This window comes from Lipotes vexillifer, unplaced genomic scaffold (assembly GCF_000442215.2).
Source record: "Lipotes vexillifer unplaced genomic scaffold, Lipotes_vexillifer_v1.1 scaffold395, whole genome shotgun sequence".
NCBI lineage: Eukaryota > Metazoa > Chordata > Mammalia > Artiodactyla > Lipotidae > Lipotes > Lipotes vexillifer.
Genome location: NW_006797390.1, coordinates 7,688,839 through 7,710,045, shown reverse-complemented (window position 1 = coordinate 7,710,045; position 21,207 = coordinate 7,688,839). Strand labels below are relative to the sequence as shown.

The following is a 21,207-nucleotide window of genomic DNA, read 5'->3' as shown; positions in this document are numbered from 1 at the left end:
TGCAAGTGAGACACTGAAAACCATGCAGACGTTGAAAACAATGAGATAAGGCTACGTATAAAAAGACACAAAAATATGTTTATTTTTAAACGAATAAAAAAGTATGATCCCACTTGTCTTTTTTAAAAAAGGTGTGTAATATACGTATGCCTATATATGCACAGATATTTTATAGAAGAGTATACAAATAATTATTAACAAGTTACATCTCTAAGGAGCTGCACTGAGAGGGTCAAAGGATGAGAAAAGATAAGTTCATTTCATATGTTTTTGTACTTCTTGAATTTTTTTTTTACTTTGAACATATATTACTTTCATAATTTAAAACTAGCTAATTTTTTAATCCACATTGTCATTTCTTAGTGTCTTTTCTTTAACTGAGGTATAACTGACATGTAACATTGTATAGTTTCAGGTGCACAACATAATGATTCAGTATTTGTATATACTGCAAAATATCACCACAATTAAGTCTAGTTAACATCTGTTACCATATATCATTATGAAATTTCTTTTCTTGTGGTGAGAACTTCTAAGATCTACTCTCTTAGCAACTTCAGTACAGTACTGTTAACTATATTTAGTCACCATGCCATACGTAACATCACCAGGACTTATTTATTTTATAACTGCAAGTTTGCACCCTTTGACCCCCCTTCTTAGTGCATTAAAATCTAGATTTTGAAACAGTTGAGTGCATTTACTCAATATTTCAAACATTTCAAAACGAATATATTTCAAATATACTAGTGATTCTACATTATGCATAAAAATTGGACAAAAAAAGTTTCAGAGGCTAAACTTTTACGATGATTGTACAACTCTCTCCCCCAAAGTATACTTCAGAATTATTTTTTCTATTAAAAAAGTAATTGTGGGCACACTAGAAGTTAGTAGCAAAGTTACAGCAACAATCTACAGTGGGAATAACCCAGGGATTTATAGCAAGCCAAAACATTAATACACATTGACCAAGAAAAAAAAAAGAATACTCAAGCGTATAACAAGTTTTGCAAAGCTAATGTGTTTCAAAGTTCCCAATTAAAAAGCAATATAGGGACTTCCCTGGTGGTCCACTGGTTAAGAATCCGCCTTCCAGTGCAGGGTACACAGGTTCAATCCCTGGTCAGGGGAATAAGATCCCACATGCCAGGGGGCCACTAAGCCCACGCGCCTCAACTAGAGAGCCCGTGTGCTGCAAACTACAGAGCCCATGTGTTCTGGAGCCCATGCGCCACAACTAGAGAGAGAAAACCCACATGCCACAACTAGAGAGAAGCCTGCGCGCCGCAACGAAAAGCTTGCGCGCCACGACAAAAGGTCCCATATGCTGCAACTAAAACCTGACGCAGTCAAAAACAAACGAACAAACAAAAAGCAATATAGGGGAAGTTTCTACAAGCTAAACATAGTCTAACCATATATCCAGCCCTAATGCTCCTAGGTATTTACCCAAATGAGTTAAAAACTTGTGCCCACACAAAAACCTGTATGTGAATGTTTATAGCAGCTTTATTCATAATTGATAAAAATTGGAAGCAACCAAGATGTCCTTCTGCAGGTAATTACATAAACAAACTGTAGTACATCAGACAAGAGAATATTACTCAGCAATAAAAAGAAGTGAGTTATCAAGCCATGAAATGAAATGGAGGAATTTAAAATGCATACAGTAAGTAAAAGAAACAAGTCCTGGAAAGGGTGCATATACTCTACGATTCCAAATACATGACATTCTGGAAAAGGCAAAACTACAGACAGTAAAAATATCCGTGGCAGCGAGAGCTGGGAGAGGGATGAATAGGCAGAACACAGAGATCTATAGGGCAGTGAAGATACTCTGTATGACTCTGTAATGGTGGATCCATGTCATTATACATTTGGCAAAACCCACAGAACTGTACAAGACAAAGAGTGAAACCTACTGTAAGCTACAGACTTTAGTCAATAATAATGTACCAATATCGGTTCATCAATTTTAACAAATGTTCCACACCAATGCAAGATGTTAATAACGGGAAACTGTGGGCGGGGAGTAAATGGGGAAATGCCCTAAAAATAAAGCCTGTTAATTTAACAAGAAGAAGAAGAAGAAAGCAATAGGGGGGCATCTCAAAGGCATAGGGAAGGGAAGAGCCCAGCGGAAAGTGCTCGGCTGGGGGTTGTAGCTAAGGTGGGACAAAACCAGGTGACAAGCAAGGAGGAAGGGGGAAGGGCCGCACCACAGCACTCATGTGGCCAGGGAGGGGCTGCTGACCCCATGCTCCTCTTGGGGAACTCACAGCGAGCCATTTGTTTGTGCTCTCCGCACTCACGCATTCTTCAAGTCTTGGTAACTGGAACGTTTCTCTCTCCCGGCTCAGAAATGATCAGTGGAAAAGGAACCAAAACAAGTACCTCATTATGTGTCAAGATTAACCTGGGAAAACTGTGGGCTGTTGACTGAACTGCTTCTCTTAATCGGCTGGTGCTCGAGCTTTCAAAGTTCCCAGGAGACAACCTGAAATCCAGAATCTTCTCATAACAGAAAAGAGTGGGGGAAATTCTGAATATATCATCAAACAGTAAGAGCCTCAAGCCTTTGGAAAGAGCCCAAAGGCCAAAAGCAAGACCTGTAGAGCTCTGTCCACGCTGGTGGGTAACCCGATGATTATCTAACAAATTCAGCATGTGTCTACCAGAGTTCCAGAAGAGTGAGAGACCTTGGGATTCGTCTGAGTTAGAACAACCTTTGATTACAGCTGAGTCACCTCCGTGTTCTTAATACAAGTAAGACCTGGGGTCTTTTCACTGTGTCTATTCATGTGATAAATGTCGCCCTCCGGTGTGAAATGGAAGGATGCTCTTGTTCTGTGGGGAAGACAACTGTGGAAGAAGGAGTTATGAGTATGGAGAGAGCCACCTAGGACGCCCCCTGAAACCCGCCAGCAGAAGGCCTCTTCCTGAGGGCCTCTAACAGATCCTGAATGCTGCAGAAACCCCAGAGGCTTGGGATCTGGGACCTTCCAGGAACTCAAGATCTCTCTTGCTGAGGTCCTTTCCATCATCGCATGGACCAAAGTCCTCACGCAAGCCTTTGTGCTTCTCACCGTCTTCCTTACCAGGAAGCTCCACACACCAGCCAACTATCTCACTGGCTCCCTGGCCAAGACCAATCTTCTTGGCTTTCATCTTGGTCATAGCCATCTGCATCACCTATACCATCACCCACACCTGGAACTTTGGCCAAATCTTATGTGACATCTGGCTGTCTTCTGGAATCACGTGCCGTGTGCATCTCTGCATCACTGCTGTGGACGGGTACTGGCTATCACCAACATCCTGTAGTGCAATAAACGCCAGATATGTGGCCTCCACAGTCACCATCGTCTGGGCCATTTCATCTCCAATCCTGTCGCTCTTCTCCCAGATCTCCTACATGATCTACTCCATAGATGGTGCCTTCTACATCCTGTCTGTGTGGCTCATCACCTTTCACACGGCCTCCTGAAGCCACCATATCACCACAGCCCAGCTCATCAGAGTTCACTCTACTCCCTCAACCCCCAGTCTCGCACTCAGCCAGCTCCCCTCTGTCAACCACCTGAAAATCAAGCTTTTGCTCAAAGAATCCTGGAGCAAGAAGATGTTTGCACCTCAAGAAAGGAAAACCATAATAAGAATAATTATAGCTCTCTTGAGAACCTTTAACTGCCTCTAAACTTACTGTGTCTTTTTGTTTATGTGGATCCTAAAATTAAAGTTATTTCTATTTTATCAGCAAACAGTGGTCCAGGAAACACATCACGAACATCAAGTCTAATGACGTTAGTATAGTAACTTCTACAACAAAATAAGCAGGCAGAACATAAAGGCTCTAAGCACTGAAAATGACAGGTATAGAGGCATTATCTTAAAAGAAGCAGTAATAATCTAAACCAGTTTTGAAAGTAACTGTGCTACCTATTTGATAACTGTTTGAAGACAAATCAAAGTCTATAACATGACAAATTAGTGAGGCAGCTAGTGTACTAAAAAGAGCACAGTTACTGGCCCTCTAGAGCCTACTCCACTGGCCCTCCACAGCGAAAGGCAAAGAGACTAGGCAAAGCATAATACATGTTATATTTGTATGATGTCCTGTAGTGTCAAAAAGCTTGAACACATACTACTGTCTAATCCTCCCAACAGGGAAGCTGTTGTCACAGGAAAAGCTGCATTTTGGAATAAGACCAACCTCGTGACAACCTGAAGCTACCACTTTTTTAGCGAAACAACGTTGTACAAATTTGCACCTCCCTTATTATGTAATATGTCTGGGACTTTGTTGGTTTGGGGCTTGTTTTTGTTTTGGGGGCAGGAAAGGGGAGCATGAGAGAATGGATACCAAGGTGTAAAAGTGTTTTATTAGTGAGTACTGAAATAACTTAATGGATTGGGACTAACATTTTTCTATTTCCTTTAAGAAATGGGAGAAGATAGTTCAGAGTATATTTTGTGAAAATATAGCTGTATCTCTAAGCATGTATACCATATGTTGATACAGATTAATGTAAAATATATTTCTTATTATGTGTCATGGCCTAAAAATTTAGCCACTGATTATAACAGAGCAATCAAGATCTAAAATCCACTACCAAAAAGTTGCAAGGATTAAACAAGATTACAGATATAAAGTGGCTAACATAAGTGCTGCCACTCTATTTTTACAAACTATGATTATTCCACGATGACGAGGTGTTATTTCTAACTTCAAACCCCTGTTCACAGTTATTAAAAACTTTTTTAATGCTTATCTAGTTAAAAATAAGATGTGCATTACCTTCAAACAACCTCTGGGTTCTAACCAATGTACTTGTGACTTGGCAAAATCCACCAACGTTACAAATGCATATCCTTTCACCCAGCAATTCTACTTTAAGTAATTTACCTAGAAATATACTTCACTTATGAATAAACTAAATATGCACATTTTTAAAATGCAGCATCATTTTACATAACAGCAGAAACTTTAAGCAGACTCTGCCCATCCGTGGAAACCTTGTAATAAAGCGCAGCACATCCACACAGCGCTGTTAACAATGAAGAAGCCCTGGAAGAAGTTTCAAAGTATATTAATGGAAAAAAAAGGAAAAGCAAAGGGAAATAAAGGAATTGTGACATTTGTGTTTAGAGAGACATTTTTGCTTTATATGGATTATGCATAAAATGTTTATGGAAGAACACAGAAAGAGGTAAACAGAAAAAAAGAGAATACGTATTTGCCTGTGTATATATAAACTGTGCCTGGAAGCGTATCCAAGAAACCGGTAAGGGGAAGTGAGCAGCTGGGGGTAAGGTGAGAAGAACATATGTATAAAAATGTAAAACAAAGGAGCATCCACTAACAAGATACTACAGTCACTTATCTAGAGTGATCAAATTTTTATGTTTACTCATTGAAAGCAAATGAAAACCCAATTAATAGAGGGCAAATATTGAACATGGTCCTCTGTACACAAAAGAAAAGCTGAATTTGAGGTTTAGCGAAGAGAGTTTTATGCCTGGGCTATTGTTAGAGGTTAAAAATAAACTGGGACAATGTCAAATATTTCTGATCTATCCCCTTAGTGGAGAAGCACAATAAATACCAGTGTCTACTATAACTATTATCTCAAAGGTACCCTTTTCTTTAGCTAAAAGGGGGAGGGGAAGACAATTATTAGTACTTTCCTTATTCATTACAGTGTTAGCCTCTTTCCAGTTATGATTAAGGTAAAATAGGAAAGAAAGCCTTCCTTTCCTTGACGTATGTAGATTAGATGTCATTATAGTAGCATGTGTTTCTATTCAAAATTGCACTCTTGCAAGAATCCCGGCCCACGTACTACACTAATTCATGGCCCTACAGTTGCCATACGAGACAGAAGATGAGGAGAGGTGGAAGCACGCCAATGCAAATACTCTGGCAGTTTACAAGGCACCTCTCAGAGACAGTAGCACAGAAAATACTACTGAAGATACCAAACAGTGTTTACTTCGAACGTTTAAAAACTGAATATACAGAACAGTTTTCACAATCTACCTCCTGCAGCAAGGGTTTCAATTACGACCTGCAAAAATATAAACAGAGGAAGGAGAGAGAATCTCTGACAGCACTTAGGTACAGCTCAGTGGTAGGAATGAGGACGTGGGTCTGATGAGGGGCCCTGGGCTCAGAACACCTGCACCTCACCTTCTTCTGAAGGACATTAACTTTCCGCTCCTTCACATCCAGCATGTCCTTGAGGTCATGGATCTCTCCAGCTTGTGTCCCCTTCTCCTCAGCCATGTCCTGGATTTGTTTTGTCTTCTTATTCAGCATGGTTTCCTTCTCTTCCAAACGCAACCGCAGAGCATCCACCTAATATAACATTTTTACAAATGATTAATTGAAAAGAAAGGAACGTAATTCCTTCCAAATAGATGTGTACAGTTGCCTAAATGATACTTTTATAGTAAACTTTCATAAGAATCAAATAAAATACCATTCTAAATACAACTGTGACTATTTAGAAATGAAACCCTAAAATTTTGTGAGCACTTCCATAATAAAATAAAATTTACATCCGTTAAATTATGGTGTAATCAAAATAAATAGATCTGAATAAAGGGGACAAAATTGGAGAATTTATATAAAGGGGCTGAACTTTGCTACTTCTTTAAAAGTGGTATAATCTATTATGTTTCTCAAAGTTTAGAATCATTTGGAGGATTTAAACAGAATGCCAGGCCAAGCCACCAGTTTCCAATTTGGCAGGGTTGGGGCTCAAGAATCAGTATCTCTAACAAGTTCCCAAGTGATGCTACACTACTTTAGAAAATCCAAAATTAGAAAGAAAACCGTAAGTGTCACCAAACATGACACCTGCTGTATCAGAGAATACAATCTAGCTGCAGCTGACAATCCGATAATGCACTTAGAGATCTGTAAGGCAAAGCAAGGTCTACTTTCAGATGTCAAGACTAGTCAGCTAAAGCTCGGTATTCAGGTACCTTTATCACTAAAGTTTAATACCATCCATTAGACATAACTTTAAAATAATTAGAAATCTAATATAAGTACTTATTTTTTCTTCCAGTTTTGAGATATAACTGACATACAGCACTGTGTAAGTTTAAAGTGTACAGCATAATTATTTGACTTCCATGCATCATGAAGTGATTATCACAGTAAGTTTTGTGAACATCCATTGTCTCATACAGATACAAAATTAAAGAAATAGAAAACAACCTTTTCCTCGTGACGAGAAGTCTTAGGATTTTCTCCCTTAATGACTTTCACATACAACACACAGCCGTGCTGATTATCTTTATCCTGTTGTGCACCGCACCCCTAGTCCTTTGTTTTTTTGCGGTACGGGGGCCTCTCACTGTTGTGGCCTCTCCCATTGCGGAGCACAGGCTCCGGACGCGCAGGCTCAGCGGCCACGGCTCACGGGCCCGGCCGCTCCGCGGCATGTGGGATCTTCCTGGACCGAGGCACGAACCCGTGTCCCCTGCATTGGCAGGCGGACTCTCAACCACTGCGCCACCAGGGAAGCCCCCTAGTACTTATTTACCTGATATCTGGACGTTTGTACCTTTTGACTGTCTTCATCCAATCTCCCCTCCCCTGATTCCTCACTTCTGGTAACCACATATCTGGTCTCTTGTTCTGAGTCTGTTTTTCAAGTATAACTGACCTACAGCCCTATGTTACTTCCTGAAACACAGCAGTGTAAGTTGATGTTACTATACATCTCAAAAAGTCTATTACAATACGTCACCACACAATAATATTCCACAGTTACTGACTGTATTCCCCACACTGTACATTCCATCCCCTTGACTCATTTATTTTGTAACTGGAAGTTTGTCCCTCTTAATCTCCCTCACCTATTTCTTTCCTCTCTGCATCCTCCTCTCCTCTGGCAACTACCTGTTTGTTCTCTATATCTATAATTCTGTTTCAGTTTTGCTATGTTTGTTCATTTGCTTTTTTAGATCCCACATATATGTGAAATCACACAGTATTTGGCTTTCTCTGTCTGGCTTACTTCACTTAGCATAATGTCCTTAAGGCCCATCCATGTTGTCACAAACAGCAGGATTTCCTTCTTTCTCATGGCTGAATAATAATATACACATACACAGACAACATCTTCTTGATCCATTCATCCACTGATGGACACTTAGGTTGCTTCCATATCTTGGTTCATTAATGCTGTAATGAACATAGGGGTGTATGTATCTCTTATAATTAGTGTTTTTGTTTTCTTCAGATAAATAACCCAGAGTGAACTGCTGGATCATACAGCAGTTCTATTTTTAATTTTTTGAGGAATCTCCATACTGTTTTCCCTAGTGGCTGCACCAACTTACATTCCTACCAACAGTGCACAAGGATTCCCTTTTCTCCACAGACCACAGACTCACCAACACTTTTTATTTGCAGTCTTTTGGATAATAGCCACTCTGACAGGTGTGAGGTGATATCTCATTGTAGTTTTGATTTGCATTTCCCTGATGATTAGTGATACTGAGCATCTTTTCATGTGCCCGTTGCCCATCTGTATGTCTTCTTTGGATAAATGTCTACTCAGATCCTCTGCCCATTTTTTAATCAAGTTTTTTTTTTTAATGTTGAATTGTATGAGTTCTTTGTATATTTTGGATGTTAACGCCTTACTGAATATATTATCTGCAAATATCTTCTCCAATTCAGTAGGTGGTCTTTTTGTTTTGTTAATAGTTTCCTTTGCTGTGCAAAAACTTTGTAGTTTGATGTGGTCCCACTTGTTTAGTTTTGCCTGTTTCTCTTGCCTGAGAAGACATATCCAAAAAAAATTACTAAGACCGATGTTGAAGAGGGTACTGCCTATATTTTCTTCTAGAAGTTTTATGGTTTCAGGTCTCACATTTAAGTCTTTAATCCATTTTGGTTTTTCGGTTATTTTTTTAAATTAATTTATTTATTTTGACTGCGTTGGGTCTTCGTTGCTGCATGTGGGCTTTCTCTAGTTGCGGCGAGCGGGGGCTACTCTTTGTTGTGCTGTGCGGGTTTCTCATTGTGGCAGCTTCTCTTGTTGTGGAGCACGCACTCTAGGCACACGGGCTTCAGCAGTTGTGGCACGTGGGCTCTAGAGCGCAGGCTCAGTAGTTGTGGTGCACAGGCTTAGTTGCTCTGTGGCATGTGGGATCTTCCTGGACCAGGGCTCAAACCCGTGTCCCCTGCATTGGCAGGTGGATTCTTAACCACTGCGCCACCAAGGAAGTCCTTTTAATCCATCTTGAACTTGTTTTTGTGCATGGTGTGAGAGAGCAGTCCAGTTTCATTATTTTTCATGTAGCTGCCCAGTTTTCCCAACACCATTTGTTGAAGAAGCTGTCTTTTCCCCACTGTATATTCTTGGCCCTTTGTTATAGATTAATTGCCCATATAAATGTGGATGCGTTTCTGGGCTCTCTATTATGTGCCATTGATCCATGTATCCATTTTTGTGCCAGTACCATACTGTTCTGATTACTGTAGCTTTATAATATAGTTTGAAATCAGGGAGCATGATACCTCCAGCTTTGTTCTTCTCTCAAGACTGTTTTGGCTATTTAGGGCCTTTTGCGTTTCCATACAAACTTTAGAATTATTCTAGTTCTCTGAAGAATGCCATTGGCATTTTGTACCTATTTTAAAATCTATTCACAGCAAATTTCATTAAACATACTCACACACCAAATTCTTTTGTTTTTTTTTGCTTTCCCACTAAGGATTTATAATTCAGCAAACAGTTACACATTTGATTACAGAAAAAAAGGGAGGTGGGTTTCTTTCTGTTAAACAAAAATATAACATGAGTCATACATGCAAGCCACTTATGAAATTTTAAATTTTCTAGCAGCCACATTAAAAAGTGATAAAGGAACAGGTAAAATTAATTTTTATAATATATTTTATTTAATCTAATATATATACACATTATTGTCATTTAAAACCTATAGTCTATATAAAAAAACTTAACAAGCTATTTTAAATTTCTGTTTTGTACTAAGTCTTCAAAGCCCAATGCATACTGTAACTAACACTTATGTCACATCTCAATTTGGACTTGCCATGTTTCAAGTGCTCAATAGCCACATGTGGCTGGTGGCTACCACACTGACAGTGCACATCTAAGATAACAAGTATGTTTCTACAAAATATCTTTAATCTTGGACTTGTACTATATTATTTTTCCTGTCTGAATGTAGAATAACCCACAAAGAAAAAATAGGTCGGACTTCCCTGGTGGCGCAGTGGTTAAGAATCCACCTGCCAAATCAGGGGACACGGGATCGATCCCTGATCTGGGAAGATCCCACATGCCGCAGAGCAACTAAGCCCGTGCACCACAACTACTCAGCCTGTGCTCTAGAGCCCACAAGCCACAGCAACTGAGCCCGTGTGCCACAACTACTGAAGCCTGTGTGCCTAGAGCCCGTGCTCTGCAACGAGAAGCCACTGCAATAAGAAGCCTGTGCACCGCAACAAAGTAGCCCCCGCTCCCTGCAACTAGAGAAAGCCCATGTGCAGCAACGAAGACCCAACGCAGCCCAACAATTAATTAATTATTTTTAAAAATAGGTAATATGGGTAATGACTCACAGAGAGAACACCAAAACATCAGGAAATATTATCACATTATATCATAACTATATTATTAAATCAATAACATATTGAAGCTATATTATATCAAAACAATAAGGTATCTGAGAACCAGTACTGTATGTTTAGTGGCACTTACTGCTCAATAAGTATTGTGGAAAATTTCCTAGGAGACCAGTCTCATTTGAGACTGATATAGATAAGCCATCATGTACTTACAAATTACGTTGGACCATGCTGGAGAGGAAAAACATGTAAATAAACAACATTTCATTCTGCTAAACTGTATTTCTCTCAACCATTTCAATGCCACCAGTCTCACCAAGCCAGAAATTGGGGAAGCCGTCTTTTCAGGTCCCATTTATAATTCGTCAGCACAAGTTCCACTGCCCCCTCAATAAACACTCTTGCACCTCTAATTTTCCTCTATTCTACTTTAATTAATGATACAGGGTAAACTTTATTACGTTCTGGAAAGGTCCACCTAAGAACTTTCAAATTCTGAAAATCTTATTTCTGAAACACGGTTCTTTCCTTTCTTCTATGCCTACTAAATCTACTCTTTGTCCAAAGTATAACCTCTGATCTATCATCCCTAACTTTCTGTTATTCACCTCCATTCTGGTTTTAATTGTTTTTCTCCCAGCCTGAGCAATCATTTCAAATACAGCCTCACATCATCTTTTTTTTTCCAGTCATGTTTATTTTTACAAACCTTTACTTCTGTATTAAACAGTTTTCTTCATTCTACCCTCAGACTTCTGAACCTTCCTGCACATGGTCATGTATATGCTTGCCAACCACATACACAGTATATCAAAAGTCCTCAGAATTCTATTCTCAAGCATCGTATTTCCTTCCCTTGTATTTTCCCTGTGGAAAATGTCAATTTCCCACGTTAACCGGCAAAACTGGTACTTTGAGAAGAAAGCACACCCAAGATCTCAAAGCTAAAAATAAGTGATAGAGCATGGATTTAAGATTAAATGGTCTATCTTCAGATCTTAAGCTCTTAACCACTAATTCTGTAAGATTTCATATATGTAAAATTCTACAAAATGCAAACTAATTTCAGTAACAGAAAGCAGACCAAGGGCTGCCTGGATATGAGGGAGGAAGTGGGGAGGAGTGAAGAATGTCAGGGAGAGGCAGAAGAAAGGGGTTACAAAGAGGTACAAGAAAACTCTGGGGACAGTGTTCTTTATCTTGACTGTGCCATTGGTTTCAGAGGTGTGTGTCAAAACTTACCAAATTGTATGTTTTGAATATATGCAGTTTATTTGATGTCAATAAATTTGATTTTTTTAAGTAAGCAAAATTAGAAAGCATGGTATTAGAACAGGAATAAACCAACAGACGTTTGCCACAGAAATGCGAGCCCAGACACACACACTCACACCATTTAGTGACCCATACACATATAAACAGAGATGACACTGTCATCAGTGAGGAAAGGACAGAGTATCTGATAAACTATTTTTCGACAACTGGCTACCCATACTGAGGGAGGGGGGAAGAACCCTGACTCATATCATACACAAAAATGAATTCTAGATGAATTAAAGCTTTATATATAAAAAGCAAATCTTTAAAACTTTTAGAAAGAAAGATACTTTTTAAGTATCTTTTAAGACAGGGCAGCATGGAAGGTTTTTTTTTTTTTTAAGACCCAGAAAGGATACATCATAAAGAAAAAATACTGGTAAGGCCAACTACGTTAAAATTAAAAACTCCTACACGTCATTTATCATATTCAAATGTTTTAGTATTTTACCTATATTTTAAGTGCCTGAAATGGTTCTTAGTAAAAATACTACTAAGGAAAATAGAGGCATATTTATACTAGCTTTTTTATTTATTTTATTTTATTTATTTTTATTTTTGGCTATGTCGGGTCTTTGCTGCTGTGCACGGGCTTTCTCTAGTTACGGCGAGCAGGGTCTACTCTTCATTGCAGTGTGTGGGCTTTTCATTGTAGTGGCTTCTCTTGTTGCGGAGCATGGGCTCCAGGCGCACAGGATTCAGCAGTTTTGGCACGCAGGCTCAGGAGCTGTGGCTCGCGAGCTCTAGAGCGCAGGCTCAGTAGTTGTGGCGCACGGGCTTAGATTGCTCTGCGGCATGTGGGATCTTCCTGGACCAGGGATCGAACCTGTGTCCCCTGTATTGGCAGGAGGATTCTTAACCACTGCGCCACCAGGGAAGTCTGTACACTAGCTTTTTAAAATGTTGATATTTTGTCAACTGGTCAAAATTAAATATGATGCAATACTGAACTTCAACTTTCAAAAGGTATAACCATTTACAATCACTCCAAAAAAATTAAATACCTAGGTATAAACCTAACAAAACATGTATAGGCTCTGTATGCTGAAAATTACAAACGGCTAATGAAAGCAACTGAAGAAGACCTAAATGAGTTCTTCCCATGAAAAGTATACGAAATGGAAACTTGACATGTGTAAAGATAGCCAATCTACTTAAATGTTTCCTCAAAGACAAGGAAAAAGAAAAGATTACTCAGCAGTGACAAAAAAAAAAAAAAAGTGTTTTACTGACAAACAGTAGAACTACAATAAGCCAAGCCCAGCGAATCCGAAAGATGTTACATTACAAATTTCCAGTTTTGGTGCCTGAATTCAGCACTAGAGAGCTCAGAGCAAGAATTAAAATCCAATGCAGAACAAGGATGGAATACATGATCACCACTGAGTTCTCCAATGGTCCTTTCTAAAGTGCAAGGTGACAAAATTCCTTAAGTTACCCCCAGTTTTCCTTCATCTACCTATTAAAATCAGAAACACTCCACTATGCAAAGAAGGAAAAAAGATCCAGAAGGGAAATGTCAGAACAGACTGAATATTTATTCAACAGGGAGAAGAGAACTGCCACCACAGAGCGAAGATGCTTGTGAAGAGGAAATTCAACGACCAGGCTGTCGAGATGCCAGAAGAACTCACTGACCCTTATCCACCTGGCGTTTGTTGAGGCTCAGCTCCAGCCCGCCTACATGGCTACTAGTCCCATCTGACAGTATCAGATGTGGTTCCTATTAGTGAACCCATTACAGGGCATCCATCAGTCAGGGCGAGTCAAGAGGGAGCTCCTTGAACCCTCTGACCCGCCGCACAGTTAAAGAGGTCGAAGTCTTAGAAAGTACACATGCCAGAAATCCAAAAATAAATAAATCTCATGCCAAGTCATGTCTACCTAATTCCTACATTCTAATTTGTATTCTGTATACTATATATTCCACCTCTAATATGTATTCTATATATTCCAATAACCACAAGCAAAAAAACAAAGCAACTCACCTTAAAAACATTTTACCCAATACCCCTGAAATACACTATTAAATTCTTATTGCAGAAGTCAAAAGCCCAGACATTTAAACCTGTAGATAAGCCTGAACTGCCTTGTCTCTCAGTTCTTCTCAGCATTAATTTCAGAAAAATGAAAGGCTTTCCATCTGTGGGTCAGGAATCAGAATACAGCAGGAAAACGTCCCTCATCACTTCTAAATGCTTCTCATTCTGATGGGACCAATGTCTCAGGATAATAACAGTGAAGCCTCATATTTGTTGCTTCTTTACCAAAAGTACCCAGATGTCCCAGCTGCACTTTTACGTTAGATCCCTGACTCTGCTAAGTGACCTGGAAATGGGCCTGCACTAACCACTCATAAATACCCGCATGCCGATTTGAGGGAATGTCAGGTATGAGACCCACAAGAATTGGTGACTGAAAAAGGTAAAGAATGAAAACTCTTGTTATAAACACACAAACCTTTGGTGTTATTGCAGTGGGAAATGCAGGTTTTGACATTAAAAATATTTCATGTCACAAATATTAGCCACAGAAACTACCCAAGCCCACAGCCTAATTACTAAGTGATCTTTTCTTTTTTTTTTAATAAATTTATTTATTATTTATTTTTGGCTGCATCGGGTCTTTGTTGCTGCGCGGCTTTCTCTAGTTGTGTCAAGCGGGGCCTACTCTTCCTTGTGCAGCTTGGGCTCTAGGTTCACGGGCTTCAGTACTTGTGGCTCGTGGGCTCTAGAGCACAGGCTCAGTAATTGTGGCCCATGGGCTTAGTTGCTCCGCGGCATGTGGGATCTTCCCAGACCAGGGCTCGAACCCATGTCCCCTGCATTGGCAGGCGGATTCTTAACCACTGTGCCACCAGGAAAGCTGTACTAAGTGATCTTTTCAATTCAAATCACCTGTGTACACTTTTTCTTGGTCTACTTTTTCATGCAATGCAGAATTTAAATGGGCTGGTCTGGAAATCTGAGATAAAAATAACCACAAAAACCACTTTGCTACTCTGAATTCTACACTGATCTTTTGGTTTGGTGTGAACTAAATTCAGAGTATAATTTTGCGTGAGGTCCATATTTTGCAAACCACAAAAAACATATTCAGGAAAACCCCTCAGAGACTAGTAGGACACACAGTCATCACCCTAACACCATTCTTGGCAGGAGGAATAAGACCTTGTTTATTCACATCAACTGAGCTGGAGGCACAGCATCTAACCAGCTTGCCAAGCACCAAGGTCTGTGGCAAACAGGTCATGCCAACTTCAACAAAATCAGAAGGTTTTTCCTCCACAAGACTTTCTCTACCAATGGACATGAACAGAAAAATGGCTACATTGCTGTTTTGGCCTTTTACTTCTGATCACAAAAGTATTAGTTATCTCAACCCACCTTAACCTTCTTTTGTTTTACATCAATAAACAGATCTACCTAAGAGCACATTAGCACTAGTAACTGCATGCCAGTAACAGTGGCATGTTTCCTATAATTCCTCTTTTGCAATTATATGACTCACTGCCTTTCTAACTCTCTGACCACACCTTTTCAGTTTTCTTCACTGGATCCTCTGTCATTTCCCCCTCTTTACATCTCACTCTATACAACCTTCCTCTGGAGAAACCAATTCATCCCTAAGGCTTTAGCCACTACCCCCCATAATGACAGCTTCCGAATATTTATTCCTAGCCTGTTCCTAGCCCCAACCAGTTCTAAAAACCTGAGATTCTAACAAAAGTTTCTGCTTTCACTGAATATTTAGTTTAGAATGAGCTTTTTTTAAAAAAATCTCTTTTATTTTTTTTTTAATTTTAATTTTTTTTCCCTGTACGCAGGCCTCTCTCACTGTTGCGGCCTCTGCCGCTGCGGAGCACAGGCTCCGCACGCGCAGGCCCAGTGGCCATGGCTCACGGGCCCAGCTGCTCCGCAGCATGTGGGATCCTCCCGGACCAGGACATGAACCCGCGTCCCCTGCATCGGCAGGCGGACTCCCAACCACTGTGCCACCAGGGAAGCCCCGTAAAAAAAAATCTTTTCTTTTAAAGGACCTTTAAAGATCACCGAATGTGGTCAAACATAAATGTAAGTTAAATCTGAGTACTGCCTACTATATTATTTTCTGCATTTTTCCTGTATCTCATAAATTTTTTAAAAATTTTATGTATTTATTTATTTGGCTGTGTTGGGTCTTTGTTGCTGCGTGCGGGCTTTTTTTAGTTGTGGCGAGCTGGGGTTACTCTTAGTTGCGGTACACGGGCTTCTCATTGAGGTGGCTTCTCTTGTTGCAGAGCACGGGCTCTAGGCGCACGGGCTTCAGTAGTTGTGGCACATGGGCTCAGTAGCTGTGGCTCGCAGGCTCTAGAGTGCAGGCTCAGTAGTTGTGGCGCACGGGTTTAGTTGCTCTGCGGCATGTGGGATCTTCCTAGACCAGGGCTCGAACCCGTGTCCCCTGATTTGGCAGGTGGATTCTTAACCACTGCGCCACCAGGGAAGTCCCCATAAATTTTTAAAAAATTAAATAATTTAAACTACTCCTAATTTTAAAGCTGAGGAAATCAAAGCCAAAACTAAGTGACTTGCCCAAGATCACTAAGTATAATTTCCTATCACCACATCTCCCACTGTTCCCAGCTAGAAAGGAGGATGAATGAAGGGCGTTGGGTCATGAGACTGAGAGTGTACACAAGCAGACCTTTTTAAAAGGCTATTTCAACAAACTGCACTGAGTTCTGTTTGACATTCCAACAAAAGGTTGAAGAGCTCAGAGAAACTTGCAAAAGGCCACAGGCAGAGATGTGTCATTCAACAGTGTACAGTTTATCTGTACAAAGGTGTGGGGGGGGGGGGGCTACAAAGTTATCATCTAAAAAAACCAGTGGCGATATTTTAAACCCCCTGATATTTAATATTCACCTCCAAATTCAGATAAGAACTTCATAATTAAAAAATCTAATTTTTTAAGAGGTAAAATAACTCATCCAAGGTCACATAACTAATAAATGTAGAAGGCTATTTCAAGCCTAGGTCTGACTCCAAAGCCCATGCTTTGACCACAGTGCTACTAAATCCAGACCACCTCTGTGAAGGTCAACAGATTAAAGGAGATGTTCATAAAACAGGAGCAATTCCATAGATACTATATAGTGTACACTGCCCAACACAAAAGGACCTCACACCATGGACCCTGAACAGGAAAAAAAAACAGGCCTTTTCCCACATCCCGTTTTTCCTTAAAGAATTTTAAAATTAAAAAACAAAACAAAAAAAACCTCCTGAATCCACGTTCTTTTTCATATGTGCTTAATTTAGTGATTTGAGAGCTAGATGAAAGTCTAGGGTAGCTTCAGAGAGGAGGATGAGATCAATTAAGAGCAATTATAGGGGGCTTCCCTGGTGGCGCAGTGGTTAAGAATCCGCCTGCCAATGCAGCGGACACAGGATCAAGCCCTGGTCCGGGAAGATCCCACACGCCGCGGAGCAACTAAGCCCGTGTGCCACAACTACTGAGCCTGCATTCTAGAGCCTGCAAGCCACAACTAATGAGCCCTCGTGCCATAACTACTGAAGCCTGCAAGCCTAGAGCCTGTGCTCTGAAACAAGAGAAGCCACTGCAATGAGAAGCCCGTGCACCACAACAAAGAGTAGCCTCCGCTCGCCGCCAACTAGAGAAAGCCCGCGCGCAGCAACGAAGACCTAATGCAGCCAAAAATAAATAAATAAAATAAATAAATTCATTTTTTTTAAAAAAAGAGCAATTATAGGAACAGAAATATAGCAATTATAGAAAAGGGTGAGAACTTTCAAAGAGCTGGTTCAAACTGTCTTTTATGGGATCCAACCGGAGAAAGCTGCTTTGGAAAAAGTGAGCCTTGTGAAGTGTCATCAGAGTAATTTAAGAAAAAAAGCAAATCCTGATAAACAGGCATATAACATTCATATAATCACCCCAAATTCAAAAGGAAGTTAGCTTTTCTACTGTTATCTTTTAGAATGAGACCCTTACATTGGAGCAGTTGTCCTAATAACTTACAGGGGTAATTACTGAAACTCAGTTAGTCCTAAAAACAAATATGAAAACCATCCAAGAATGACCACAAATACAGTCTTTGTTCTCTATGGTACAAGAAACCAATCACAAGCCCATCTGTGTGAGACCTAGCTAATAAGAACACTATTTCAGAGGGTGGTACAAAGAGAAGGATGGATTGCCAAGGGGAAGAAGTCATCTACTAGACTGTGACAAGCTTTAAAGTGTTTGCATTATCATTAACCAACTGCCTGGTCCCCTGGTTCCCACACCTGCCACCTCCATCCAAAACTATCACAGCAGCAAACTTGGCAACAGGCTCACCTCCAAAACACTGGTGCCCTCTTTTGACCCTTTTGTAGTACTGCATGCATACCAGGCACTGATGTGAAAAACTCTAATAAAGCCACAAATTAATAAATACGCAGGTAACATTTTTCAGATAATTCTATATTTGCAATTCCCTGAATAAACCTTAATTTAGCTTGATAAAAATATTAAATAGCAGACCTTCTACATAAAATTTATGCCAATGAAAAGAAAAGCAACAAGAATCTCTTACCGTTTTAACAGTTTACATATATTAGCTGATAGTATTATAAGAATTAGAATGATGCCAATAACTGACAAAGACCTTACTATGTGCCAGGCACTAGGAGTGAATAAATTAGTTTAATGCTAACAACCTAATGAGGCAGGAACTCCTCTTCATCTTACGGATGTAAAACGAGGCACAATGAACTTAAGTAATGTGCCCAGGACCCTGCACCTGGTAGCAAGTGGTAAAACTGAAGTTCACACTCAGTAACTGTGAGGCCAGAGCCAGAGCCTTATTTATCCCAAAACAGCCCTCTGAGGTATCACGATAAAATGAAATGTGATCAAAACAGGAAAAGTATAAGTTGTAAGGAAAATTATAAATACATCATCCAAATCTCTCATTTTCAACAAAATCCCAAACTGTAAAAAAATAAAATACTACATGAAACATTTTGGTCATTTTCCCATTCCTCCTCGCTTGAAGATTCTGAACTTCTGGGTCTGAGATGTTTTTATGCATTCTTTTTACTACCCACTCCTTTTTTCATTACACTATGCCTTTATTTAGCTATTATCTTGCTCTTTAAAAGAAAAGAAAAAATTAATTCATACTATATGCTTTATTTTTCTTCTATACAACAGAACTGCTTACCTATTCCTACCTCAATTCTCTATTTCACTGAGATCTTTAGAAAATATTTTCCTTAAGACAGCAAATCCAAATAGCATCATCAATTCCTTCTCACTGAAAATATGATAGATTCTCATCTGTCTGGAATTATTTAGTGTGTTCCTACCTCTAATCAAGGCTGGCAGACTAGATAATCTTCTAATATTTCTAAAAATGCTAACTTTATTTTCAAACAGGACATGAAGGCACGTGTCTAATAATCTGCAGTTCAAAACAAGATTTATCTCAAACATTTCTAGATTCCACAGTTTGCTTACTTAAAGCCATTCATAATACCAAAAATTAAGGACACTTAATAACCCAACACAGGCTGACCAAGCTCACTCCCATTCATGACTGAAAGATTTACCAAGGGTGAGGACAAATGCTTTTACAGCTATCTTTTCATTTCATAACATTAGTTTAAAGTCTACTTAGAAGCACAGACTTAGTCAAAGTCTGAAGTATCAAAAACATATATTAACTGCACTGGTTTAATTTGTTAGATACGAGAACAGTAGAAACAAGATGGCTATAGTTTAGTACTATAACTGACCACATCGCTAAAGAATCCATCATAACATTATTCATAGCTCCCGTATCTCAACACAACAAGAAGTGCACAGGTAATACACAAGAAAAGGTGCCAAGGAATGGGCTCCGCGCAAATCCCACAACTCCTTTTACCTCGGTCTGCAGGATGGCAGCCCTCTGCTCCTTAGCAGTCAAGGACTCCTTCAGCACTTCAATGTGTTGCTTGCTGTCTGAGAACTGGTTGGTGAGTGTTTCTAGCTTTGTCTGTAGCGCTAGTAGTTCCGTGTCCTTTCTGGACAGCTCCTGCTTCACCTGACCAATCTAGAGAAGAAGGAAAAGCAGTATAAGGAAAAAGGAAATAAAACCACCACCTCTGATCTGGATCTGTGACAGATCCACATCAAGATACACAGCATTAACTTTATGACAGGACACAACTCATCTTTTTGCATCATCTCATCTTAGCTGACCCCCCCAAAAAAGAAACAAAGCTTATTCAACTAATAGCAAAATCTCCAGTTTTCATTTACTGTCTCCCCTAAACTTTTGAAATCCACTAGAAAAGGAATGGAAGAAGAAAAATCCCAATTCACTTCGATGACTATGAGACAGCAGTAAGCATCTAAACACGACTAAAGCAGTTTTCATCTTATTAAGTCACAAGAAACTTCAAATCATACAGCAGGATTAGTGTAGATGGAATACAGAGAGAAAAAAGAAACTTCCTACTATTGCTATTTAAACTCAAAAGCTGCACATTTATTTTTTCATTGTTTCTTTTTATTCTCAAATGAAAGTGTACATAAAGTCCTTCTTAAAAAGCCACTTTAGTGTTATAAGGCATTATTAACATGTGCTTTCTAAAAATTACATCATTTTGAGGAGTTAGGGGTACTGACCTAAAATAAAGATTCCACCTACAAAGTTATATTACCTACAACAAGTCATATCAACTAAATGGATAAAAGTATATAACCTAAATAAAGAATATGCATAAAATCTCAATCTGTAAGAATCTACACGTGTAATCAAATTTGAATTACTCTGACAGAGTAACCCATAAATCAACAGGTGCCACTCACTCTCCCATAAATTTTTCTCATCTTAACTTAGAAAACATTTAGCATCAAACATCTCCTTTACATTTCTACTGTTTCTAACAATTTTTACTCTTTTATTCTAAATGTAAGCCAAATTAACAGAAATCATATCTGTTTTTACATTGTATCTACTGCCTAAGCAAGGTAGCTAGCTATACACTAAAATACAGACTCTTGGAAGTATAAATTTGACAAGAAGTCAGTAATCTCAGTATCACTGATGAGACAAAAAATACTTTTTAAAAAGTTGAATGTAGCTAAAGTATTTTGACTGTAATAATCTTAGGCATAAGGGACAAAGTTTTTGTGAATAATTTCCCATGAGAAAGTATGAAATAAATTTTACTGTAATTAAAATTACTTTTAAGGAGCACTAAAAATAAACATAATTTACTGTTCTGTTT

At 39.3% G+C, this 21,207-nt stretch overlaps 1 protein-coding gene across 4 annotated transcripts in view; it reads right to left on the bottom strand.

The window, feature by feature from the left end:
• Nucleotides 1–21,207, bottom strand: part of ERC1 (ELKS/RAB6-interacting/CAST family member 1) — a 393,512-nt gene that overhangs the window by 268,978 nt on the left and 103,327 nt on the right. For all 4 annotated transcript variants that reach the window (XM_007469475.1, XM_007469478.1, XM_007469476.1 and 1 more), the window contains 2 exons: nucleotides 19,857–20,024; nucleotides 6,194–6,361 (listed from right to left, as the gene is read on the bottom strand). In XM_007469475.1, coding sequence (XP_007469537.1) covers nucleotides 6,194–6,361; nucleotides 19,857–20,024 — 336 coding nt within the window. The remainder of the gene's footprint in view (nucleotides 1–6,193; nucleotides 6,362–19,856; nucleotides 20,025–21,207) is intronic.